Raw genomic sequence first — 27,740 nt, 5'->3', positions numbered from 1 at the left:
CAAAAAAAAAAAAAAAAAAAAAAAAAGTAGTGACAGAAGGGAACTAGCCCAGGATGCTGACAACAGCCAGAACTCAGAACAGGTGAATGAGAGGAACAATGACCCAACAGTGAGCCAGGCCAAGTTCTCCTGGGGGCTCTGGTTGGACATGACCTGGAGGGAGTCAAGTTGGAGGGGGAAGCAGATGGTATTGAGAAAAGTGTGTCCTGTCCACACCCAGCCCTGCTGCCAGGAGGGGCTCTACCTCTCTCAGGTCACGAATGCATATCGGTCACTGAGCTATATATGCGCTGGGTCCTTCCATTCTAAACTGGGTCCAGAACCATCAACAGGCCACAAGGGGTAGAACAGAAGGTGAGATTTAACAAATCATGAGATCAACCCTGCCTGGGAAAGTAAACGAAGTTCCTCCCCCTGGTGTCTTGGGATTCTGGTCTTCCTAGATTAGGCTCTACCTCTATGTACACCCATAGTCTCTAGAACATATAGATGGAGAAAACACAGGTCAGCTGTAACCATGACATGTCTTGTAGCAGTGGTTCACAGAGTGAGGGTTCCAGACCAGTGGCAGCAGCATCACCTGAGAACTTGTTAAAAATGCCAGTTCTCAGGCACTACCGCAGAACTGTCATATGAGAACTCCCAGGCATGGGCCCGACAAAGTGTTTTCACAAGCCTCCCCCGGTGACTCGCACGCACACTCAAGTTTGAGAACCACTAATTTAAAATAAGGTGGAACTAGGGGTTAGCAGATGCAAACTATTACATATAGAAGGGATAAACAACAGGGTCCTACTGTATAGCACAGGAAACTATATTCAGTATCCTGAGATAAACCATAATGGAAAAGAATACAAAAAAAGAATATATATATATATATATATGTACAAACACACACACACACGTATGTATGTGTAACTGAGTCACTGCTGTACAGCAGAAATTAACACAACACTGTAAATCAACTATACTTCAATTTAAAAAAAAACAAAGAGCAAAATAAGGTAGAACTAGAGCTCATTTCAATGGAAACCATCTCTCCATCAGACACAATCCCTACCTTGAGGAGCCCACTGTCTCTCCATGGTAGGCGGGAGAGATACCTAAACACATACAGGAGTGAAGACAATGTATAATGTGGAAGAAAATGTAAGGAAAGAGCTAAGCCCTTGGCAGCACAGGAATTGTAAGGAGCAGCAGTGAATCCAGCCAGGCTATGGTGGTGTCAAGAGGTACCTTTATGGAAGAGGTACCTCTTGAGTGGACTCTTAAAAGCTACCCCCAAATCATGCCTGTACAGGGAGAGGAGAGGGGTGAAGGGCATTCCAGGCATAAATACAACCGCAGCGGCCAAAGCACAAAGGCAGAAAACAGCCGGGCCTGGGTTCATATGTGAAGAGCTGGGTGTCAGGGGACCACAGGAAGGACAGGAGATGAGCTGAGAGCCAGTGGATTGAGGGGGCCTGGTACGGCAAGCAGAGGGCAGGGGACATCCGCCGGGGGCTTCAGGACGGGAGTGGCACGGCCAGACCGTGGTTTGCCCGGGTCACAGCAGGAGCAGTGCACAGGATACATTTGAAGGGAAGAAGTCTAAAGGCAGAAGACAACTTCAGTCATGGAAGGGAGAGCTGATGAGAGCCTGACCCAGGGCTAGGGGGACAGCAATGGGGAGAAGACAGATTCAAGAGCTATAGGACAGCTGACTGAATGTGGGCAAGAAAGAATGGGGAATAAAAATGAAATCAGGAGAAAGACAAACAGCATATGATATCACTTCAATGTGGAATCTAAAAAAATGATACAAATGAACTTATTTACTAGACAGAAGTAGACTCAGAGACATAGAGACAAACCTGTGGTTATCAAAGGGGAAATGTGAGGGAGGGATACATTGGGAATTTGGGATCAGCAGATACACACTACTATATATAAAAGAGATAACCAACAAGGACCAACCGTATAGCACAGGGAACCATATTCAATAACTTGTATTATAATAACTTATAATGGAAAAGAATCTGAAAAATGATATGTATACATATATATCGGAATCACTTTGCTGTACGGCTGAAACATTGTAAATCAACTATATACTTCAATAAAAATATATATAAATTTAAAAAATAAAATAAAAATGAGAAAAAAGTGACCCCAGGATCCTACTTTGGGTGACTGGATGAACAGAGGTGCCACAGATGAGCTAGAGAACTTAAGAGGTATCCATCTAGTTGGGGGGACAATGCATTTTCAGATCTGGTGAACTGAAGACCCCCATAGGACACAAGGGTGGAAACGTCCATCCAGGAGCTGTAGAAACCAAGCTGGAACTCCAGGCTGAGGTTCAGGTCAAAGACACAGATTTGAAGGTCCTCAACACTCAGACGTTAGTTGAAATCATGAGAGTGAATGGATTACACAGGAAGGGAGTATGGAGGTAGAACAGGAGGGGCAAGTAGCGAGCTGCCTGGTAAGAAAGGGCATAGATGCCCAATGATTTGGTGATCACAAAACCACACTGGTGACCTGATTGAAATACATTTCTTTGGATGAGAAACTAAAGGGGAGTTGGGCTCATCAGGAGGTGTTTTTTAGGAGGGGGAGACTGAAGGGGCCAGGAGAGAGGGCGTTAGGAAACAGGAAGAGAGGGGATGGCTGACGGTAGGGGAGCGTAGAGCAGGCGGGATGGCTTCAATGTGAGGGGTAGAGAAGGATAAGCGAGGGTTTGAACAGCTTTGAGTTTCTTGACTTACGAAGCACCCTCCGGAGAGTGGTGACAGTTTGAAAAGCTTTTGAGAAAATGGGAAAGGCACGAAGTATGGGCAGGTAAGAGACTAGAGTCAAGATTTTATCGAGTTTATCTGCTTGATTGTGTGGTGTTTGTAGCATTCAGCTCTGTTGCTCCCCATTCCCACCACCAAGTAAAAGAAAAAAAAGAAACTCAAAAACTGATAGACTGAAGGCAAAGCAAAAGGCCAAATGCTGCTGTTTGCTTGTGGAAAGAAAAGAAAAAACACACACCTTCACCCTTGTTCACACTTGCTACTCAAGGTGTGGACCAGGTGTATCACCTGACATCCAGTTAGAAATGCACAATTTCAGGCCATGCTCCAGACCTGGCACCAGAAGGGCATTTTCACAAGATCCCCAATGAATTCCTAGGCACCTTGAAATGGGATGAGTTGCTCTTGATTCTACTGGAATCCGGGCTTTTATCCGGATGCTCAGGGCTCCACCCCCGGGGATTTTCGCATTAGACTGGGGTGAACCCAGCAAAGGTCTCAGGTGACCCTAACCTGCAGGCAAGGCTGCTATCCACTGTTCAAGAGCAGCATTTCCCAGCCTTTCTCCTGCCTCCCTCACATCCATCTGAGGGTGACAAACCCTCCTTACAGCACACCTTGTCACTGAAGCAGTACACTGTAGGGTATGAGCAAGGTAGGACTTTAGATTTTAAAATAAATGCCCCTCTCCTCATTGAGAATCTTTATTCTCATGGTGCTTTCCAAACTTGAATGTGCCTACTAATCACCTGGGGTCTTTGTTAATAGATTCTGATTGGCTGATCTGGGAAGAGCCCAAGGTTCTACATTTAATCAGAACCCTCGTGAGGCCAACTGGTAGACCTTGCTTGAAGAGCAGGTGCACTAGTGGATTAGATGGACTATTCTGTAACGTGAGGTTGAACCTGGTGGAATTCTCCCCTTGCCTCACTCCAGACCTACTGTATCAGCGCCTCCAGGGACTGGGTCCAGGCACCTATGGAGTTTTAAAAGCTCCCCATGTGATTCTAATGCATCAGCAGGATTAAAACCCCCTAGAGTTAGGGACTTCCCTGGTGGCACAGTGGTTAAGAATCCGCCTGCCAATGCAGGGGACGCGGGTTCAATCCCTGGTCCGGGAAGATCCCACATGACGCGGAGCAACTAAGCCCGTGTGCCACAGCTACTGAGCCTGCGCTCTAGAGCCCTAACAGCTTTGAGTTTCTTGACTTACGAAGCACCCTCCGGAGAGTGGTGACAGTTTGAAAAGCTTTTGAGAAAATGGGAAAGGCACGAAGTATGGGCAGGTAAGAGACTAGAGTCAAGATTTTATCGAGTTTATCTGCTTGATTGTGTGGTGTTTGTAGCATTCAGCTCTGTTGCTCCCCATTCCCACCACCAAGTAAAAGAAAAAAAAGAAACTCAAAAACTGATAGACTGAAGGCAAAGCAAAAGGCCAAATGCTGCTGTTTGCTTGTGGAAAGAAAAGAAAAAACACACACCTTCACCCTTGTTCACACTTGCTACTCAAGGTGTGGACCAGGTGTATCACCTGACATCCAGTTAGAAATGCACAATTTCAGGCCATGCTCCAGACCTGGCACCAGAAGGGCATTTTCACAAGATCCCCAATGAATTCCTAGGCACCTTGAAATGGGATGAGTTGCTCTTGATTCTACTGGAATCCGGGCTTTTATCCGGATGCTCAGGGCTCCACCCCCGGGGATTTTCGCATTAGACTGGGGTGAACCCAGCAAAGGTCTCAGGTGACCCTAACCTGCAGGCAAGGCTGCTATCCACTGTTCAAGAGCAGCATTTCCCAGCCTTTCTCCTGCCTCCCTCACATCCATCTGAGGGTGACAAACCCTCCTTACAGCACACCTTGTCACTGAAGCAGTACACTGTAGGGTATGAGCAAGGTAGGACTTTAGATTTTAAAATAAATGCCCCTCTCCTCATTGAGAATCTTTATTCTCATGGTGCTTTCCAAACTTGAATGTGCCTACTAATCACCTGGGGTCTTTGTTAATAGATTCTGATTGGCTGATCTGGGAAGAGCCCAAGGTTCTACATTTAATCAGAACCCTCGTGAGGCCAACTGGTAGACCTTGCTTGAAGAGCAGGTGCACTAGTGGATTAGATGGACTATTCTGTAACGTGAGGTTGAACCTGGTGGAATTCTCCCCTTGCCTCACTCCAGACCTACTGTATCAGCGCCTCCAGGGACTGGGTCCAGGCACCTATGGAGTTTTAAAAGCTCCCCATGTGATTCTAATGCATCAGCAGGATTAAAACCCCCTAGAGTTAGGGACTTCCCTGGTGGCACAGTGGTTAAGAATCCGCCTGCCAATGCAGGGGACGCGGGTTCAATCCCTGGTCCGGGAAGATCCCACATGACGCGGAGCAACTAAGCCCGTGTGCCACAGCTACTGAGCCTGCGCTCTAGAGCCCGCGAGCCACAACTACTGAGCCCACGTGCCACAACTACTGAAGCCCGCGTGCCTAGAGCCCGTGCTCCGCAACAAGAGAAGCCACCGCAATGAGAAGCCAGCGCACTGCAACGAAGAGTAGCCCCCACTCGCCACAACTAGAGAAAGCCCGTGCGTAGCAACGAAGACCCAACGCAGCCAAAAATAATAAATTTATATATATATATTTTAAAAAACCCTAGTTAGTGTCCTCCTAAGGTGACTTCTATCATTGAACACCTACTTTAGAGACTCAGGTTCCAAAGTGGCACCAGGAAAGCAATAGCTGAGTTGGGTGTCCATGAGCAAAAGAGCTTCTCACTTGAGGTTCAGTCATAAATGACATTGCTCAAAGCAAGTTCTATAAAGTGAGACAACGCAGTCTCAACACCTGCTCTGTCATTACAAATCACTCAGCCAGGAACACCCCACACAGCCTTTAGTTTACAAGCCACCAGTTCCTGTGGTGTTCTTAAGGCTGCTGTAGTGGAAGGAAGTTTATGGCTGATTAGAGAAAGAAAATAAGTAGCCAAAGTAGAATCTCCACATGGGGTGTGGGTCAAAAATTCAAAATGCATCAAATTAAGTGGAAAACAGAGCTCCTCAGCATGTTTCCTGGATTTCCTAGGATTTCCATATTTTAATGGACTAGCTTAATCTGTTTTTTGATTCCAGATAAAAATCCATGGATGCTCTAAAGATCAACACCCTTAATTCTGTATTTTTATCTGAAGATATCACTTTCACCAGCGATCTAGCTGCCCTTGTTTTGTTGATGCCACATCTGGCCCGAATGTATGCTCTAAGAGAGAACTTCCTCTCTGTGTTCTGAGGCTCTTGTGGTGATATCTTTAAGCCTTAACGATTAAACATTCCACCTTAAATACTGTCGACCAATGATCATTTCGCCCCTGAACAGAATTTTGATCAATGAAATTCTGAGTTGTAAAAGATTTTTTAAACAAATGCAGTTTTATATTTTCAAGCACAGAGAGCCACCCAACCCCATCAAGAAGACAGATCTTTGGGGGTGGGCTCTCAAGGAGAGAGAGAGGTGCGTGCCTAGCCTGCCAGCTGCTTGCAGGCATGTGCTTCAGAGGTGCCTAGAAGTGGTCCTGCAAGTGGTTTAGCATTGCCTGCACAATCTTTCTCACAGTACCGTTTGGCTTTCAACAAAAAACAAAAACAAAGATAAGACACTAAAGCCTCTGTCTGAATCATCTCCAATTCCAAAGTTGTAGAATCAGAATTATTCAGTTCTCCTGGACATTAGTCACATGTCTTTGCTAACTTCACAAGCACAGACGGTATGCAAACGAGGCAAATGTGTACTCCAGGAGCCCAGGGTCGGGGGCGGGGGGTGCCTGTGTGCTTATAGAGGGGCTCCTCTCCTAAAACTGAACTCACCTCTCCCTAAGAATACCCAGTCTGGGAACTAAAGTTCAGTGCTATTACCGTATGCTTAGGAATTTAAAATTCTAACGGTTCCCAGGGACGATACTGCACCATTCTTCGTCATTTCTTACTTCGTCCTATATTTCTAAGCTGCCAGCTACCCAGCAACACAAGTGGAATTCCTACAAATATCCAAAACTGGTCAAGTTTCAAACCACCACCCTCTCCTTGACCTACAAGGGGCTCCCCCCCACACTACTTATCCCCACAAACAGCTCTGTTATTCACTGAGGCAGAAGGCACCTTCTAAAGGCAGCTGCAACAGTATCTCCAATCCTGCAACGTGACCTTGTTACCCCTCCATCAAGAAGAGGTGACTAATTTCCTTTCCCTTGAATCAAGGCTGGCCTCAGTGACTCTTCTGTAACCAAGAGCAGGTAGCACAAGGGATGCTGCATGAATTCTGTGACCAGCTTCTACTCTGATGTCTTGGGACACTGGTTCTCCAGATGGTCCCTCTAGAATGCTCCCACGGTAGCTCAGCGTTATGCTGGGAGAAGCCCAGCCACGTGGAGGTGCTCCCACTGAAAGACCCAGTTGAGCCTTTGAGTTACCAGCTCAGATGCCAGACATAGGAGTAAAGAAGCTTCCCGATGATTCCAGGCCCCAGTCACCTCAGCTGTTCATCTCCATAGCTGAGGGCCCAGATATCTTAGAGCAGAAACAAGTCATCTCTGCTGTGTCCTATCTGAATTCCTGACTCACAGAATCTGTGAACATTGTGAAATGGTCATTTTATGCCAGTAAGTTGAGATTCTGTTTTATGTAGCAATAGATAACTGGAATATCCACTGGGTGTAGGGTGGGGTGGTGGGCAGCTAAGCCAGAAATTATTCCTCAGGCATCCTTTTCCCTTGTGAATGTCAAATCCCTAACATATGTCATGATCTGTCCCCTTCTCTGCATCCTGGCCGTCTTGGTTTTGATCCTCCCTTGGATTATTATCTACTCCCTTCTCCCCACTGCGGCCAATGTAGGATTTCTAAACAAATGTATGTACCCAGTGTATATTTATTGAGTGTCTATTACGTGCTCTGATGGAACAGATATGGCCTCAATTCTCATGAAGCCAACCGTCTACTGGGGAAGCTTCATCCCTACTTCACACAGTCATCCAAGGACATAATCATTAATGCCCGCAGGGGTGTGAAGGAAAGTGCAAGGGGCTCTGAGACCAGACAACAGGGGTCTGGCTCCAGGCTGAGGCTGGGGGTCAGAGAAGGCTTCTTTAAGGGAGTGATGCCTATATCAAGCCCTGAAGGGTGAGAAGGAGATGGCCACAGAGAAGGGGGCTGCTCTGGTCGTGGGGAAGAGTGGATGCAAAGTCGTGGAGGAGGCAAAGACTTGTTTGAACCAGGGACTGAGCGTAGAACAGGGTGAATGGGACGTGTGAATAAGCCTGCAAGTTGCAGGCAGCCAGCCAGCCAGCTTGGCCGGGAGAGGAAGATGGGGCCCAATCACACGGGCCTGAGCCGCCAAGGAAAGGAGATGGAATCAGATCCCAGTGCAGTGCCATCTTTTGCCACCATGGAGATTGGACTGAAAGGAGGAAACATAGCTACGGAGCAGCTGTGGTGGGAGGAGACCGCTGCTGTACTCTCATTTGTGTTCCTTTCAGCCTAAACTGCTGGCATGGCCCCCAGAGGCCCTCAGGAAAGGGGCCAAACTCCTCAGCACGGCCACTGCCCCACTCCATCACTGAGCTCCAAGAATCACTCGAAGTTCCCTGAACTCTCAGCCCCTTGGAGCTTTCCTTCACGCTGCGTCGGCCTGGTAGGCCCTGCCCCTGAGACCACGGGGACCAATTTGCCTCTCACACTTATTCAGGACTCAGCGCAGGTGTCCTCACCTCCAGGAAGCCTTCCTTGACCAGGGAAGGCCCCTGAAGCACTCACCTGGTTCCCTATTCATACCTCTGTTGAAGCCTCCGATGCTGTCAGTCACCAACACCTACCAAGGCTCTATGACAAATGCCCCCCACGCCTGCTGCCCTGACACCAGCTCAGAATAAGACAGACTGGACCTTGGGTCCTTGGAGCACTTACAGCTTTAACTGGAAGATGGGTAATGTACAATCAGCATAAAGTAGAAACCAGTCGTTTCTAAGTTACAACGTGATGGGTGCTGAGATGGGGGGGAGTGAGATGACTAAACGTCTGCTCAGACATCTTCATTCCCCCAGGCTGAGGCCCAGCTCCTCCACGCGCCACAGGCACGCCACCCTCCCTCCTGCCACAGACCCTCTGGATGTGGCGCCCTATTCGGGAGGCTCCTTCCTCTCCCCGCCCCTAATAACTCTCCTTCATCTGTCACTTGACAGCACAGGCATACCTTTCCACAAGGAAGCTTTCCCTGACCCCCATCCAGGGCAGACTCTTTTGTCACAGCTCTTGGAGCTGAGCCACAGGTCAATCCATTAAAAGACCAAGTCACTGCATGAGCGAGACTGTTTTTGCAACCTTTAGCTTTGTTCCTGTCGCTCTGTGTGTGCGTGGGTGGACTTTTCCATAACTACAGCTCTCTGTCTTCTCTGTATGAAGACTCTTATGCCTTGCCCGCCCCCCTCCACAGGTGTGAACTATTGGAGACCCAGTCTAAGGTTTTATCTGAGAACCCACTGGAGCCTAGGAAAGCCTGAGGGTGGGGTCAGCATAACTGCCCACAGATTTGCCAAAAAAAGAGAAGGCTGGAGAAGCTTGTACTAACAGGAAAGGTTTATAAGATGGCAGAGGCAGGGATGACACCAGAACTCTCCTTAAATATGTGGGCAAACTCATTGCCGGGAAATTAACTGTTCTTCAGCCCATCCATCTCTCCTCTCCATCCATCCACCCATTCACTCTGCGTAGATGTGGGGATGGAAGGATCCATTAAAATGAGTGACTCAGCAGCTTCAGCCTGGGGGGTGGTCCAGGGGAATCTGAATATCCCAAAAGGAAGTGGGAGGGTCAAGAAGAAGATCTGACGATGGAAAGATGAGAGAGGAGATGACGGGTGGGGGTGATAACAGCTAATATTTATAGAGTATTTACTGCATGCCTGAAACTGTTCTCATTCCTTTACATTTGTTTTCTGACTTAATCCTCACAACCACCCAGTGAAGTAGGTACTCATATCATGTCCATTTTGCAGATGGGGACACTGAGGTAGAGAGAGAGGAAGTCCTTTCCTCAAGGTTACACAGCTAGAAAGTGGTGAAGCCAAGGCTGAAATCCACACAGCCCGTGCCCAGCATCCTCCCTCTTCACCACCGTGCACACTGCCTCTCAGGGTCATGTACAGAGATGCGGTACATGAAGTGGAGTAAAGGGGATTAGCTTGCCAAAGGCAGGCCTGTAGACAGAGAACAAAGGATGACCTGGAATGGGAACATTTTAAGGGTGGAAGGAAGAGTAGCCAGAGGAAGGAGAAACAGGAGGAGTACTGAGACGAGAAGGTGTCATCACCCGCCAGGGAGGCCAGCGTTTACTGAAGGAGAGACTTTCAAAAAGGTCAAGCGCTTCAGAGCAAACAGAGGTAGGAAGAGAATGGTTGACAAAAAGCTCACTGGACTTGGCACTGGGGTTCTTGGTGATCTTTAAGACAATGTGTCCCACAGGGGGGTGGGGCAGCCCACAGAGGGGAAGGACCGGGGGAACGGGTGGATGTGATGGTAGAGAAATGGGTTTTCAGAAGCTTGGTCATGAGAACAGGAGACAGGACAGCAGCCAGAGGCAGAAAGCAGGTTTCAGGTAAGAGTTTGCTGTAGGAGAAGCGGTGAGTGTATTTGTAAGCCAGCCAGCGCGGAAAGAGGGGAGAGTTAACTGACAAAACAACGCTGCCAACAAGGTAGGACACAGCTTTCTCATTCCATCCGCAGGCTCACAAGAGCGAGCCAGGGTGCACTAATGCAGAGCACTTACTGATTCCCAAGGACTTCGTCTCTAAGCTGGCTCCCGACTGGCACAGAATTACCCAGGGAGTTGACCTGGGGACACCAGGATGGTGGAGGGGTAAGCTACACAAACAAACCAGAAAAGCACCTAGAGTCAAGGAATTCTAGAGTCAAGGAGTTTTAGGAACCTGTGGCTAAATAAAATTAAACTGGCTTCTTTAAAGTCTAAACTTTCTTGCATCATTTTCTGCTAATGGACAACCTTAAACTCCAATTAAAGGATAAAGAATTCTGAGTTTCTGGTCTCAGGGACCACAGAACCTTTGTGTCTGGGAATATCTGGCAGAACTACTGTTTCTCAGAACACATTCTGGGATATACCATTCTTGTGTGTTCAGGAAATGAGAATGTTCATTCCATCAGATGGAAACATCCCCATTCGTTTTTGTCACCAGTTGCTCAAAGGAAACCAAGGGTAAAGGGACTTTAGTAAAATCTGTGGGCTTCTTTCTTCCTTCATGGCACATTCTAACAGCAGGCTTACACCCATTCTCGATTCTCACAGCACACAAGAAACATCCTTCCCCTGAAAAGCACTTGCAATGGTCTCTCGAAACACTGGCTTACTAAAGCTCAGTGGGGCTAAAGCATCTTTAAAAAAAAAAAGAAAACCAATTTTCTGCACTAAGATATGGTTAAAGGACTTCCCTGGTGGTGCAGTGGTTAAGAATCGGCTTGCCAATGTACAGGACGCAGGTTCGAGCCCTGGTCTGGGAAGATACCACATGCCGTGGAGCAACTAAGCCCGTGCGCCACAACTACTGAAGCCCAGGCGCCTAGAGCCCATGCTCCCCAACAAGAGAAGCCACCGCAATGAGAAGCCCGTGCACTGCAACGAAGACCCACCAAAAAAAAAAAGATACGGCTAAAAAAATGGACATGGTTCACACATTTTTAGACATTGCTCTGCTGTAATAGGCCTGGGTCCCCAGTGTCACTCAACTGGATGGTACTTCGCAGAGTGACTCACGCTCCAGTGCTCTAAAGAAGTGAATTCTTTGAAGAAAACTGTCCTTCATGTAAAATGTCAAGACAGACAGGTTATAGTTAAAAAGGGAAGTCAGAGTGACACTGACCTTCACTGGGAAAATGCCCAAGTTAGAATATGGGAGAAAAATTAAAAGAGGGGAAGACGGATGCAGAGAAAGAAGGGAGGAAGGGGTGGGCGGTGGGGGGAGACGAAGCAGAGCGGCGTAAGGGACACAGGGCAGACGAGGGAACGGAAGTAAAGAGGTCTAGCACTTAATAAATGCCCTCTCTGTGTTTGGAAAGGGCACACAGAGGTGTTAGAACAATAATATGTTTTTGGAATTCCCGGGCAATCCAGGGGTTAGGACTCGGCACTTTCACTGCTGGGGCCTGGGTTCAATCCCTGGCCGGGGAACTAAGATTCCGCAAGCCGCGCAGCAAGGCCAAAAAGAAGTTAATAATAATGATAATAATTTTTTTTTTTTTCCGGTACGCGGGCCTCTCACTGTCATGGCCTCTCCCGCTGCGGAGCACAGGCTCCGGACGTGCAGGCTCAGCGGCCATGGCTCACGGGCCCAGCCGCTCCGCGGCACATGGGATCTTCCCGTACCGGGGCACGAACCCGTGTCCCCTGCATCGGCAGGCGGACTCTCAACCGCTGCGCCACCAGGGAAGCCCGATAATAATGTTTTTTAAAGTCACAGGCAAAGTCACTTGACAAGGGTTTTTGAAAACCACCAAACTCCCCTAGAAATATAAACCACCACTGGAAAAGACTCTGAAGAAGTCCGAGCTCCCTCAGTGCCTATGCTCTGGGGGTAGAAATCTACAAGAAACATGACCTGTGAACTGAACAATCAGAAAGTGCCCAGGGCAGCCGCATGCGAAGGCAGAGGTGGAAAAAAACAGAGGTGAGAGTTTCCGCCCACTACGTGCCCCTCTGACATTTCCAAAGGCACCCAACCCCATCCCTTGGCCTTGTCCCGGACCACACATCTGATAACATGGCACCAACAGCAAAGTTCACCCCTAAAGAACTGCAGTGTCAGCTCATCAGATACCCACACATGGTAGAGATATGAAACTTAGAAGCACAGTGGGAGAAGGAACGAGGAAGAAACACATTATTACTATTTCGGCGATCAGCTAGAACTCCCCGTGCTAACTCGTCAGGCTACTTCAGCCTGAACGATATCCAGTCTGGACGTGTTATGACAGACGCCACATTCCTGTTCAGATTGGCAGTGATTCCATTGCATGGTAGCTCCATTATCGTGATTGTAGTGCTTTCTGCGTCAAGGCAGAAAGCACTTATACTCAATAGCTGAAAATTACAGCCAGAAATCCACAGTAAGATCTGATCATTCTAAATGTTTGATATGGAAAGCTGAGGATGGGAAAACAAGAGACTTGAGACAGTGGCCTTCCCAGGTTTTGAAGCCTGCAGTGGCAGGGGGCCCTTGTGGCACACGCACGTCCCCACACAGAAGAGCAGAAGACAGGCACCATCTGACCAGAGAGCAGGAAGAATCATTACATAAGTAGGATTTCACGCTTTGTCACTTTTTCTACAGGTGAAACCTGTTGGGGGAAAAAAAACCCAGCTTAACAGGCAGCAGAATCCTGGAGGGAGAGACGGGCAGGGAGTGACAGAAGGAAAGCAGGCTTCTGGCAGGCCTGGAAGGGCAGATCGGCAATGACAGAGGCTCTGGGGAAGCCAGATAAAACCAGAGGTTATTCTGATTGAGGCTGGGGAGAGGTGTATGTGGAGAGTCAGAAATAGAACAATTTCCTGGAGATTTCTGTGAATGGGGAACTGAAGTTATTTAGCTGGAATGCAAGGGACCGTGGAGGAAAACATTTTCAACCTGAAATCTGAAGCAGATCTGGGGTCTAAAGAGAAAAAGATCAGCTTCCTCATGGAGCAAAGGAAAAAAAGAACACCCGTGTTTGCCGGGGTGGGAGAACCAGCAGGGAATGAAACAGAAAAGCCACAAGGGAAAAAGCAAAATCATACAAGTCAGCTACGTTCTATTACCCTAAATGACAGACTGTCTATGGCCATTTTCAAGAAACATCAGTAACGCTGAGTAGTTCTGACAGAGACTGTATGACTCACGAAGCCTGAAATATTTACTACCTGGCCCCTGACAGAAAACGTTTGCCAATCCGTGGTCTAGACCCTGCCTTGAAGCTGCCCTGATTCTAGGCAGGGAGCACAGTTTGCTGCCTCCGTGGCGGGCGGAGACCCATAATTTTTTTTTTTTTAACTGGAGAGTCAAAACCCTTTTATATTCACAAATGACTGAACCAAAGGTATGGTGACTCCAAGGTTCTTGGGTGTGGTAACAAGCAAATTCTTCCACACTCAGCTTCCTTCTAAATGTATAGGCACGAAGCAAGACCTTCTATTTCCTCTGCAGAGCTTGTCAGCTATGGTCCACCAGTCCTACCACACCGAGGACAATGTGTACTTTTCCAAGCGCTTCAAGTTTCATCTTAAGCTAAGAGAAGGAAGATGCCTCCTGGACCATCTGTCCTTTGCACCTGTTGCCACTGCCCTTGTGAGGACGGACAAGTACCTCATTGCCAGGTCCCAGCGTGTTACCTTTTTTGAATGGCTCCCGGTTTTCCTCTGCTTCTCTGTTAACTCGATTCTGCTCTGGTTCCACCGCAGGCCCCTGGTCTTCAAGTTCATCTTCTGTTTCATCATCACTGTAAGGGACCACTTCGTCATTAGGCTGAGAATCCTCCTCAAATGTCGTTTCTGAGTCTCTTTTTGTATTCATTCTGCTGGCAAATTGGAACTACCTGGTTTAAAAGAAAGGGAAACCAGAGTGAAACATGGCTCATACCCAGTTTTTGGTTGAATTCTGCCTGCATTCGGTTACAACGTTTTTTTTTTTTTTTTTTTTTTGCGGTATGCGGGCCTCTGGGTGTCGTGGCCTCTCCCGTTGCGGAGCACAGGCTCCGGACGCACAGGCTCAGCGGCCATGGCTCACGGGCCCAGCCGCTCCGCGGCATGTGGGATCTTCCCGGACCGGGGCACGAACCCGTGTCCCCTGCATCGGCAGGCGGACTCTCAACCACTGCGCCACCAGGGAAGCCCCGGTTACGACGCTTTTAACAGAACCTGACTTACTAACGTGGAAATATGCCTGAATAATGATCCCAAAGTTCAAATTATCATGCAAATAACAGCAAAACCATTCATTATTGATTAAATGCTTGGGTGAGAATTTACAACTGTAATGTAGCTGCAAACTTTCTTTTTTTAAGGGTATACAGGCTTTAAGGTTGTGTTTCAAATCGTGGGTCTCTACCCAGCAAAATTAATTTCATTGGTTCACAACCAACATTAAAATAAAGTGAAACAGATTTTAAAATATCAGAGTACAGCACGCATAAAAAGAGTACTGTTTGGGGAACAGTTTTACAAAACAGACACATATATACATTTATTTGCATTGTGGGTCTTAATGGAAATGAATTTCTTTTGGAAATTGTGGCTTGCTGGCAAAGTTTGAAAACCACTGTCCTAAGATATCTGGTTTCTGCTAACGCTAATATTCTGAGCTTTTACTCTGTGATGCATTTAAATACAAGCTAGGTCCTCAAACTTTACTAATGACTTCTTGAAAGCACATCCTAGCCTACTGCCTAACTGCCACCACCCACTCCCTATATTTAAAATTTGTGTTTGTGTATACACCACTGTATAAAGTGACACTTTATAAGTGCCAAGTACAACCTCAGTTATATTTATATTAGGAAAATATTTACACTAATACCCCAGGCTTTGTGAGGACAGACATACAGCCTGGCATTATTTACATAAGCTTCATACCGACATGTACTCATCATCGTTAATAAAGGCAGCTCACGTTTATTTAGTCTTAACTGCGTGCGGGGCTCCGCATGAAATGCTTTGTAAACATTGGCTCCTTGAAATGTCCTATACCACCCTAGTGAAGGTGGTATTGTTATTTGTACTCTATAGAGGAGAAAACCAAACCTTTGCAACGCTGGATAACTTGTACAATAATTACTGAAATTCTGAAGCAAGAGCAATTGCTTTCCAAGGAGACATCTTTTATAGTCTACGTTTATGTTACAGTTCGTTAGATATTTTCATCAAGTGTTAGTTGCCTTGAGTGGAACCATTTCGCTGGCTGCATGCTTTATACCAAATCTAGCATCTTGAACATCTAAATTTTTATAACCATAGGTGTACATCTAGGAAATGTTCAAATACTTATGTGAGGAATTTGTCCAATATTATTTAAAACAAAACCCAGAAGCAACGTGGATATCCAATGATTAGCAACTGTGTAAATAAACTGTGACATCTTCACCCAATGGGACAGCGCAAAACAATTTAGATCACGGTGGGACACGTTTTTAATGACATTGCAAAAACCCAAACACATTTAGTTGAAAGGCGAGTTAACAATCCACATGTACAGAACAGTCCCAGTTATTCGCAGACATTTATTCATTTCCCCAAATTTCAACAACTGCTGTGCATGATTCTCAGTGAGATGATGCATGGAAAGTGCTCGATTTGGTATTTAGCCTAGAAAGTACTCAAACGTCAGTCGCTGTTATTGTTAACAATGATTTCCGTAATTAGAAAAACTGTGTTTTATAATAACAAATGGAACAGTGTGGGGAATCTATCCCTGCTGCCTTTTCCATCTCCAAAAATCACTTCTAAAATGCACCTGCCCCTCACTGGGAAGTAAAATATTAGAGTATTACAAAGTATGGTTATACTTAAGCCCAGGCGTATTCACAGTTAAAACCTTTAGTTGCCAAGTAAAACATTTTTCCTCTCTCCCAATTTTCTGCGGGTTAGTAAATGACTATTTCTTGGGAATTTACATGTGTTTAATTGGTCCTACTTGTGGTTTTATGCTTTAGCTAATATTTTAATATACTCCTTAAAAAATTCCCAAACTCTCAAAGGCAGACTTTCACCAGAAATTTTTCAGAACAAACATAATAAAAGTGGTGACCATTTATTGAGCACCTACTATCTGTCAAGCAGGAAAACCCTGCGAAGGAGATGTTATCTACCCATCTTTCAGATAAGGAGACTGAGGCTCAGCTAGTAAGTGGCAGACTTAGTATCTAATCTCTCCATTACAGGGGCATAGAAAATATTGAAAAGTCTGAACGCATCATAGAGAAAGTTTCTTTATTGTAGTACATATACACAACTAAATTTACCATTTTAACCATTTTTAAGTATCCAGGTCAGGGGCATTAAGTGCATTCTGTAGAAACATTTTGTAAGTGATCATTTCGTTATCATTATTGCCAAGCCTCTCCGTGCTTATTTCCCATGTTAAAGTCAGACCCAGGGGGACTTCTCTGGTGGCAGTGGTTAAGAATCCACCTGCCAATGCAGGGGACACGGGTTCGAGCCCTGGTCCGGGAAGATCCCACATACCATGGAGCAACTAAGCCCGTGCGCCACAACTACTGAGCCTGCGCTCTAGAGCCCGTGAGCCACAACTACTGAGCCCACGCACCTAGAGCCCGTGCTCCGCAACAAGAGAAGCCACCGCAATGAGAAGCCCGCACACCACAACGAAGAGTAGCCCCTGCTCGCCACAACTAGAGAAAGCCCACACGCAGCAACGAAGACCCAACGCAGCCAAAAATAAATTAATTAATTAATTTTTAAAAAATTGGATCCAGGAAATTCCCTGGCGGTCCAGTGGTTAGGACTCCGTGCTCTCACTACAGAGGGCCTGGGTTCAATCTCTGGTCAGGGAACTAAAATCCCACAAACCACATGGTACGGCCAAAAAACAAAAAGATGGAAGATGGAATCCAGTCCCAATCCAGTCCTTCGAGGTTGAAGGAGGAGACAAACAAAAAGGAAGCAATTTACAACCACAAGCACGGGATCCAAAGAAAGCAAACCACCGCACAATCAAGCAACTCACCAGCCGAACACCTGCCACAGGCCAGATCTGGGCGGCTGACTTGGAAGGCTGGGTGGGGACCTCTAAGCTGAGCAGGAAGTTCTCTGCTGTACGTATGTGAGTGTAATGCAGACACTCATGGAATAGTTTAGCTCTGCCATCTTAGGCTACCAAAGAAAAGTTAGCTAGAAATCATTTCTTGGAAGCCCTAGGTGACATAAAGCAGCTTTCCAGGTCTAAACCATGATCTCTGTAAAGCAGGCACTACATACATGGATTTGGAAACTTTGTAATGTCTCTTCCCATTACTGCAGCACGTCACAGACACCTGTGCATTTATTCAACCTCCACTGGGTACCTGCTCGGTGCAGACTGTGACCGGAGGCACTGGGAACCAAACCATTGTCCAAGTTATTGAGGGATACGGGTAAGTAAATTATGTGTGACAGCCTCAGGACACAGCAAGGCCTGTCATTTCTCCGCAAACACATTCCTCCAACCCATTTCTTCCTCTCCATCTCCACGGCCACCACCCTAATGCAGGCACCACCATTTCTCTCCTGAAATGCTGCAGGTGGAGTCTAAGTCTAACAGGACTTCCCACAATCCACTTCCACCCGGCCACCAGAGTCATGCCACTCTCCTGCTTAGACCCTTCCTATGGGTCATGGACTGAACTGCCTCCCCCTAAAATTCAAAGATTGAAGCCCTAACCCTCAACACGACTGTGTTTGAAGATAGGGCCTTTAAAGAGGTGACTGAGGTTAAATAATGTTATACGGGTGGGGCCCCAATCCAACGGGTCTCACGTCCTTATAAGAAGAGGATAAACCACCCAAGAGCTCTCTCTTTCCGCACGTGCACAGAGGAAAGGCCATATGGGGATGCTGCAAGACGGCGGCCAAGGAGAGAGGTCTCTCCAGAAACCACACAGGAGGCACTTTTGACTCCGTCCTTTGGAGACTTACAGTCTAGACAGGAGTCAGCAACTTACAGCCTGAGGGCCAGATTTGGCCAACCATCTGTTTTTGTAACTAAAGTTTTATTAGAACACATCCTTGCTCTTTCCTTTATGTACTGTTTATGGCTGATTTTGCACAACAGAAGAGTTGAATAGCTGTGATAGACACCGGATGGCTTCAGAGGCTAAAATATTTACCATCTGGCCCTTCACAGAAAAAAAAGTCTGTTGACCCCTAAACTAAAAGATAATAAGAGACAGCAACAAAAGAAGTGGTCGATATCAAATGCCCATGGTCACATAAAATCATTATTGACCCAGATAAATCATGCATGCTTTGGGAATGTGAAATAAACCACCAGGTGTAGTGGTGGGGGAAATGTCCCTAAATCGTACAGTTGCCCTATTGATTGGGAATGGTACTATTTCAACTGCTGCATAGCTGTTTAACTAGAAAAGACACGCAATTCCAAACGCCTGAGGTAACAGCACACCATCATCTCCCGTTTCCTGTGAAGAAGCTGTAGTCACGCACCTGCCAATACCCAGTTCAATGCAGTATTTCATCATTAATCCATGTGCTTATAATCTCGACATTGGATATAAATGTGAATAAATATTAGAGCAAGGAAGCAAAAGATTTATCAGGATTTTTAAAAAGTCATCAATGTGATTTAGCATTCAAGGATTCTTCTGGTCACATGATCTTAGGAAAATGTCCTCAGCTCCTGGTCAGGCTGAAAAGCAGCGTGATTAATTGGAAAGAACATAGGTCTGGATTCAAACCACGGCTCTACCGTTCACCACTTTATTACCATTTTGGAAGCTCATTTTTCTCATCTGTTAAAAAAAGGGCGGAGGAGGAAGATGCCTTATTTCCCATCCTGCCTTCTGCAGTATTCAGCCCTCTTGGTCATAATCCCCAGAAGACAGGAGGGGTAAACGGCAGGATTTCCAAATCTGAACCACTAACATCTATCACTTGCCATCTTTAGATAATTGGCTCTGAAATGCTTGTGAACTGAATGAATTCATGAAATTCTCTGTTCCCTTTGTGGAGGAGGGGGTCTGAAGGAGAGAGAGGGAAACCCAGGCACAAAGAAATACCTTTCTGCCTTTGCAAGAAAACTCTGAAGTCAGAAGTAATGAAAGCACAAACTTTTGTTGCTATCACAAGGTTTCTACATTCAAATGAAGGGAAAGGAGGAACGAAAAAAGTTGAGTTCTGCCACTGCTAGGGTCTGATCTGTACACATAACACAACTCAGAGGCTGGGGAAGGCCAAGAGTCCCCGATCAATGATATCCCTGGGGTATAAACTGATTCATGTCCGGGATGACTCCAGCCTAAGCAGGAAGTAAGATTCACAATATTCATTTTTGTTCATTCTTCATCATCTTTTTTATGGCTCTTTAAAGTCCTCAACAAGAAAGGGTATTTCTGAAATGGAATTTTCCTCATTTCATTTGCCTATTTTTTTTATTATTATTATAGATAACGCAAAGTATTTAACATATCTCACGATACAATAAATTTGTGTATTATATTTCTATATGCTCTATGCTATCTATGCATGTTTTAGTTATATGTTTCATACTAAATATAATAAATTACAACTCCGGGGGACTTCCGTAGTGGTCCAGTGGGTAAGAACCTGCCTTCCAATACAGGGGATGCAGGTTCAATCCCTGGTTGGGGAACTAAGATCCCACATGCCACAGGGCAACGAAGCCCGTGTGCCACAACTAGAGAGCCCGTGTGCCACAACTAGAGAGCCCTGTGCCACAACTAGAGAGCCTGCATGCCACAACTAGAGAGCCCCCATGCTGCAACTACTGAGCCCATGCACTCTGGAGCCCACACACCACAACTAGAGACGCCCGTGTGCCACAACTACAGAGAAGCCTGCGTGCCGTGACAAAGACCCAGCACAGCCAAAAAATAAAAATACATAAATAAATAAATTACAACTCTGGCAGGCAGAATCTAAGATGCCTCCAATGATCCCACCACCTGGTGTTCATGCTCTTGTGTGATCCCCTCCCCGTGAGAATGGACTGGACATAATGCCTTGTTTTTTTTTTTTTTAAACATCTTTATTGGAGTATAATTGCTTTACAATGGTGTGCTACTTTCTGCTTTATAACAAAGTGAATCAGCTATACATATATAATGCCTTGCTTTTAACCAACAGAATGGGGTGTCTTGTGCGTGATTAGATTACAAGAGGCTGTGACTTCCTTGTTGCCAGCCAGCTCTCGTCCCCTCACCCCTTCCTGGCTTTGATGAAGCAGCTATCCTACGGAGAGGCTCATATGGAAAGAAACTGAGTGGGCATCTGGCCAATAGCCAGCAAGCAACTGGGGTCCTCAGTCCAACAACCCTTAAGGAAATGAATTTTGTACACGTACAGCATTGTGACTATAGCTAACAATACTGTATTGTATAGTTGAAAGTTGCTAAGAGAGTAGATCTTAGAAGCTCTCATCACACACAAAAGACTGTAACCATGTGAGATGATGGATATTAACTAAACTTACTGTAGTAATCATTTCACAATATATACATACAGCAAATCATTCCGTTGTATACCTTAAACTAATGCAATGTTATAGGTCAATGATATCTCAAAAAACCAGAACAAATAAGCACATTTTTTGAATTTAAAAAAAAAGGAAAGGAATTTTGGCAACAACCACAGGAACTGGGAAGTGGACCCTTTCTCAGTCCAGCCTTCAGATGAGACCCCAGCCTGTGCTGACACCTTAACTGCAGGCTTGTGAGAGACCCTGAAGCAGAGGAATCAGTTAGGCAGTGGTCAGATTCCTGATCCACAGAAACTGTAAGACAACATACGTGTTGTTCTACGTTTTGGAGTAATTTGTTGTGCAGCAATAAAAAACTAACACACATATCATTAATCACAAATAATAAGAATTCTATGGTAAGACACCTAATATGGCTGGTATTATTTCCAAGTAATTCCAAAGAAGAGTCCCATCCAAGAGGCAGCAGAAATCTCTATTATCCTATAGTCAGTCCAGACACATGCCACATACTGTCTGGAATCTACTCAACACTCTTTTTTTTTTTAATTAATTTTTTTATTGGAGTATAGTTGATTTACAATGTTGTGTTAGTTGCTCAATACTCTTGAGAGTAAAATCTGATAAGCTAGACGACCATTGTAATTAGACCAAAAAAACTCATGAACCAACAGTAATAAAACCTACCTAAAGCAGCCGCATAGCACAGGGAGATCAGCTCGGTGCTTTGTGACCACCTAGAGGGGTGCGATAGGGAGGGTGGGAGGGAGGGAGACGCAAGAGGGAAGAGATATGGGAACATATGTATATGTATAACTGATTCACTTTGTTATAAAGCAGAAACTAACACACCACTGTAAAGCAATTATACTCCAATAAAGATGTAAAAAAAAAAAAAACCTACCTAAGATCTAGATTAAATTCAAACTTTATACTGTTCTAGAAACAATACAGTTACTGTTCCTAGGACAAATGGGGTTATAATTTTTATTTCCTCCCAAACTGAAGCCTAGAAAACCTAGAAGCCTGGGATAACTAACACAAAACTGAGGGACCATTAATATCACCGTTGTAGGGACAATTCAGCCAGGGCCTTTACTCATGATAGAAAAGGCTTCTCTGGGGCCACAGCTTTATCCTCTGTTCCTCTGAAAGTCCACCTAGAGCCCTTTGCCACAAAGGAAGACCGACCTCCAGTTCACATCACACACCTCTGACGGCTACCATTTAAAAAGGTGCAGGGGAAACCTCAAAACTTTGACCTCTCGAGAAGAGCGGTTTTTTCCATTCTCCTGATAAAACTTAAAGGATTTCTTGGTGATACTGTCATCCCAACTCTGTCATGGGCTCCCCAGCATATCCTAGTAATGATGACTGCTTCCTGTTACCACCAGGTTGCCCCTTACCGTTCACTCCTAAGTATTTGCACGTACATCCTCTTTCACAATTGCCGTGGAATTATTTTGAGACAGGTGGCCAGGTGCTATCATTGCCATTTTACCAATGAGAAAACTAAGGTGGTTAAGGAACCCTCCCAAGGTTATTTAGCTCCTAAGCGGTAACATAGATTGGATGCAGGCCCCCTTACCGCATCCCTGGCTCTGTGCTAGGTGTGGTGCAGTACACACACCGGGGCTTCAGAGTGGAATTCAAGCTCCATCCAGGAAGCATCAGAGCCCGCTCCCCGACTGCAAGTGGCAAGTGCTTTCCTTGTCTACAGACCAACTTAGAGCCTCCTAAGTCACAAGAAAAACATAAGCAAAGGAAATGGAGAACGTGACAAACTAAAGCCAACTCTGGGGTCTACAGACAGGTCTCTCCTTCACGGCTGAGTTGTAAAATTTTAAAAGCTTCTCCCTTGGGCTTCTCTGGTGGCGCAGTGGTTGAGAGTCCGCCTGTCAATGCAGGGGACACGGGTTCGTGCCCCGGTCTGGGAAGATCCCACATGCCGCGGAGCGGCTGGGTCCGTGAGCCATGTGAGCCTGTGCGTCCGGAGCCTGTGCTCCACAATGGGAGAGGCCACAACAGTGAGAGGCCCGTGTACCGCAAAAAAAATAAAATAAAATAAAAAGCTTCTCCCTTTATGTCACATTAGAGTGTATGGAAATCAATAATCATTTCCTAGCTGTTATAAGCTGGGCAATGTGTGTGGGAATCACAGAGGGAAGAAAGAACTCTGCATGGATGGGAGAGACATTTTCAGGAATGAGGAACAGGTAGAGTGAAAACAGCGGCAGGAAAGTAAATATAAGGCACCTGCCCGGCTGAAAGATTTAGGGGGGATCGGGGCAGCGCTCATGAAAGGCTGGTTGGAGTCATCTTCCCCCGCCTACCAGGACCTGACAAGGCTTTATTCCAGGCAGTGGACAGAAGCACTAAACGTATCTGCAAGGAGAGACATCCGATCTGCCCGGTGCTTCAGCAGGATGAATCTGATAGCGGAGGGAGTGTGGGTGGCCAGGAAGGTGAGAGCCAGGCAGGGAGACCATCCAGGGGTCACAGTGGACACTGAGAATCTCCCAGGCACGCCTGTCACCGGTAAAGCCAAGCAGTTCGGCCCTATTACCTCTGTGGCCACATTCAGCAAGAGCGCTCAGTGTGTGAACGTAGCCGCTGCCAGAAGGAACACAGGCCCGAAACAGGGTGGTGGCAACTAGAAAAATGTGTTTCAAATTAAGATTGGGTGGGGCTGCCATTCTTTTGTCTGGAAAACTAAGAAAAATAAACAGAAGACTAGAATGGATTCCTGTAGGATAATAATGCCAGAATTCCCCACAGGTTGACTTTGGAGCACAGCTTCAATCCACAGTGTGTTGTGATAATAAATACTGAAAGTTACCAGGAGAAAAACATTGTTATTGTTACAATCAGGCTCATCCTTACTTGTTAGGGACAATGGTCCCATTTTACTTCATTACTATTGCCTCTGTGATTAGGTCTTTCACTTCTATTCGTGCTTAAATAATACAAAATCATTGGGGCTTTATATCTGACAGTTGCCTGGAAGCCAAACCTCCAAGGTGAAATAAAAAGTTAGTCTGTCGAGTTGAATTAATTTTAATGTTTGAAGAGTCACCGGCCTATTGATGGATGGATGTAATTAACAGAAAGGTTACACTACAGGATACAGGAATCAGCAGAATCTTGCAGAACTGAATATAAATCTTAAACTTTTCATTCTACAAAGAGACAATGTGTATTCCCCATTCAGATTCAATAGGAACTGCTTGTTTGAATAAAAGGAAAGAAAAAGGTCCGATGTAACAAGTAAATGGGAACACACACAGGAAAAGATTACTCTTACTAGCAATCAAAGAGGGGCAAACTGATGAAAACGTAAGACACCATTTTATGCCTATTAAGTTAACAATATTCAATCTAGTGCTGGGCAGTTGTAAAGCTGAGTGAATTCCCTCTCCACAACAGTGTCTCACACACACTCACACACACACTCACACACACACACACACACACACACACACAGGCCTCCTGCTGCTGACATTGAAATTGGTACATTCCAATGGAAAACAATATAGCAACACTTTATGTCCCAATAACACTAAAGATATTTATAACGTGTGACCCAATAATCTCATTTATAGAAACATTTCCAACAGAAACAATTCAACAAGTAAAATAACTCTATTCACAGAAAAATTTTGGATTGTTGTCGTCAGCTATATAAAGCAGGAATAGAAACCATCTGAAAGCCCATCAGGATAATGGTTTTATAAATTATTATCTTAGAGTATCCATTAAAAATGACAGTCCTAGAAACATAGGAAATGCTTTAAATACAACATTAAATTGGGGGAAAGACAGAAATCATAATTGTGTCCTATTACTGCAGCTTTGTAAATAACACATACATGTGTATTTTGGAAAAGCATTTTTGCTCTGGAAGAAGAAACCCACTGTGTGTTTTTCTTCTAAAGTAATCAACAATTGATAATACCTACCCACCCTGATATCTGAAGACTGTTCAGCAGTCACTTATGTGCTGGGCTCATTTCATGAAATCCTCACAACACACCTAAAAAGCAGGTATTATCTTTTTTTGCAGGCTTTATAGAGGTTAGGTGACTCATCCAGGGTCACAGAATGAGATTTCAACCAGGTGTGTTTGCCCCCAAATCTCTTAAGATTTGTCACAGAGCTGTTTAAAGGGAGAGAAAAGATGTGTCAGGGTATCAGGACCATGCCCACCCACGCTTTCTTACTATCAATCCTATCTCTTTGCAAATGATTACAAAACCAAAAGCAAGAGCGAAAGCAGGTTGCTTTCACCCCGAGGTGGTCTGAGCCCTGAAAAGGGATGGTTTGCATGTCAAGGCAGGAGAGATGAAACCTACCTTTTTATCTTTCGTATCAACACACCTTCCCGGTGCATTAGTCAATGTAAGATCCCAATTTTCTCCTAAGGATCATGAAATGCCATGAAATCTAGTCTGGGCCCATTTTTTCCCTTACAGCCCTCTGTGCCAATGGAGACCCCAAACTATCGACCTTCACTAAACTTCCGGGCTTCGCGCAATAAAAACAACAGACCTCAAGAGCCCTGGACAGAGGTCCAGTGACAAAATGATTTAAAATGTTAGTTGTTCCTCATCCCATCATAATAGACGTCCGAAAGGTCTGTGGCCTCAACTGAAAATACAAACTCCCTTGTGGTACCTTTTTATATGTAAAGATGTTTTATATTTTCCAAATATTCATCTGTAAATGTTTCAAGGTTTAAATAGACAGTATGTATGATTGATACATCAAGGATGATCAGGGCACCTACTTGGTATCTTTTCAAGACACTGTCATGGGGACTTCCCTGGTGGCACAGTGGTTAAGAATCCGCCTGCCAATGCAGAGGACACGGGTTCGACCCCTGGTCCAGGAAGATCCCACATGCTGCGGAGCAGCTAAGCCCGTGCTCTGCAACTATTGAGGCTGCGCTCTAGACCCCACGAGCCACAAGTACTGAAGCCCACGTGCCTAGAGCCCGTGCTCTGCAACAAGAGAAGCCACCGCAATGAGAAGCCCGCGCGTCGCAACGAAGCGTAGTCCCTGCTCGCCACAACTAGAGAAAGCCCAAGTGCAGCAACAAATACCCAAAGCAGCCAAAAAAAAAAAGACACTGTCATGGTTTCATGAATGTCTATGCCTGGTCACAGAGTCTTACTTCTCGGTCCATTTGAACATAAACATCTTCACAAATTCTGGGTCCCAGAAATTGAAGGGATGAAGGGCACAGCTGATACTTCATTACTGTCTCCCCTGCTGTATTTAAAGTCAGCTTAGAGGACACAACTTAGATTACAAACTCCTCCCAGACAGCTGAATTCACACCCAAAGTTTTGCACCAAGATCATACTGCAAACACACGGTTAATATTTTATACGTCCCTTGGAAACACGTTTGGTTTGAACGATCTCCAGAGTTTCCTACAGATGGCCAGCGATTCTAACTATCTGTTCTGGCTTTCAGATTTTTGGACAGGTCAATTAACAGAAGTGTCTAAGTTTCTACAGATCTGATAGGTTTAAGGATTTATGAGAATACTTACAGAGCTTCCAAAGCTTCCAGTGTTTTCCTGGGATGATGGTGGTAAGTGTTTAAAGGTAGCTGACTTCACATTCTGTGTATCAGTCACTGAGCTGAGAGCTTGGCATGTACTATTTTATTTCATTTGCTGAGGGTCAAACTGTTATCCCCATTTTACAGATGAGGAAACTGACATTGAGAGGTTAAGTTCTCTGCCCAAGGGCATATAGGTGGTACACGGGGTAAAATTCCTTATGGAAAGTCTATGCTTAGTCACAACACTCAGTGCCTTAATTGTACCTAAGAGCATCACCATGGGGTAAGTTGGAGAAGAGATAATTAATCCAATTTATAGCTGAGGAGACGTATAACTAAGAGACACGCGGTTAACTTTGTGCTGGAGCTAGTATGGGCGTGTGCCCAGCCAGGATGCCCTCGACATCCTCGGATGTCTCCACTCAAGGTCTGACCTCTGAGGAAACTGAGCAAGGGGGAGGGGCATAAAATGGAGGTCACTACTGGTAAGCATGGGTTCACCCTTACAAGAGAATTCCTCACTGTCACCTAGAATCCGGGTCTCTGACTTTATATGAAATGCCTTTTGCCCTCTGTTTACCTGGGAGGAAGAAGGTCCTTGGAGCTGCCTGGCTCCTGCCCTCTACCCCATCCAGCCCCCTACGCTGACAGGTCATGTGGTGTCCCAAAGGTGCCCCTTGGCAGTGTCCTTAGAAGAGCACCTGGGGCAGAGGGGCCCAGTAGTTCAGCCGCCATCTCTTTTTTTTTTTAAATAAATTTATTTATTTTATTTTTGGCTGCACTGAGTCTTTGTTGCTGCACGCGGGCTTTCTCTCGTTGCAGCAAGCAGGGCTACTCTTTGTTGCGGTGCACGGGCTTCTCACTGCAGTGGCTTCTCTTGCTGTGGAGCACAGGTTCTAGGGGTGCGAGCTTCAGTAGTTGTGGTGCACAGGCTCAGTAGTTGTGCAAGGGCTTAGCTGCTCCGCGGCACGTGGGGTCTTCCTGGACCAGGGCTCGAACCCGTGTCCCCTGCACTGGCAGGTGGATTCTCAACCACTGCACCACCAGGGAAGCCAGCCATCTCTTTTAAATCTATGGTGTACCGTAGAATTTTTATTTGAAGAACTATGGCTTTCAAAAACAAACAAAAAAAGATAAAATG

General features: G+C 45.7%; 1 protein-coding gene across 1 annotated transcript in view; it reads right to left on the bottom strand.

The window, feature by feature from the left end:
- Positions 1 to 27,740, bottom strand: part of ATP8B1 (ATPase phospholipid transporting 8B1) — a 113,471-nt gene that overhangs the window by 47,629 nt on the left and 38,102 nt on the right. Inside the window, exon 2 of the mRNA XM_024754941.1 lies at positions 14,194 to 14,396. Within this exon, the coding sequence (XP_024610709.1) occupies positions 14,194 to 14,374 (181 nt within the window). The 5' untranslated portion in view covers positions 14,375 to 14,396. The remainder of the gene's footprint in view (positions 1 to 14,193; positions 14,397 to 27,740) is intronic.

This window comes from Neophocaena asiaeorientalis, unplaced genomic scaffold, assembly GCF_003031525.2.
Source record: "Neophocaena asiaeorientalis asiaeorientalis breed wild unplaced genomic scaffold, Neophocaena_asiaeorientalis_V1.1 scaffold124, whole genome shotgun sequence".
NCBI lineage: Eukaryota > Metazoa > Chordata > Mammalia > Artiodactyla > Phocoenidae > Neophocaena > Neophocaena asiaeorientalis.
This window is presented reverse-complemented; position numbering and strand designations above follow the sequence as displayed.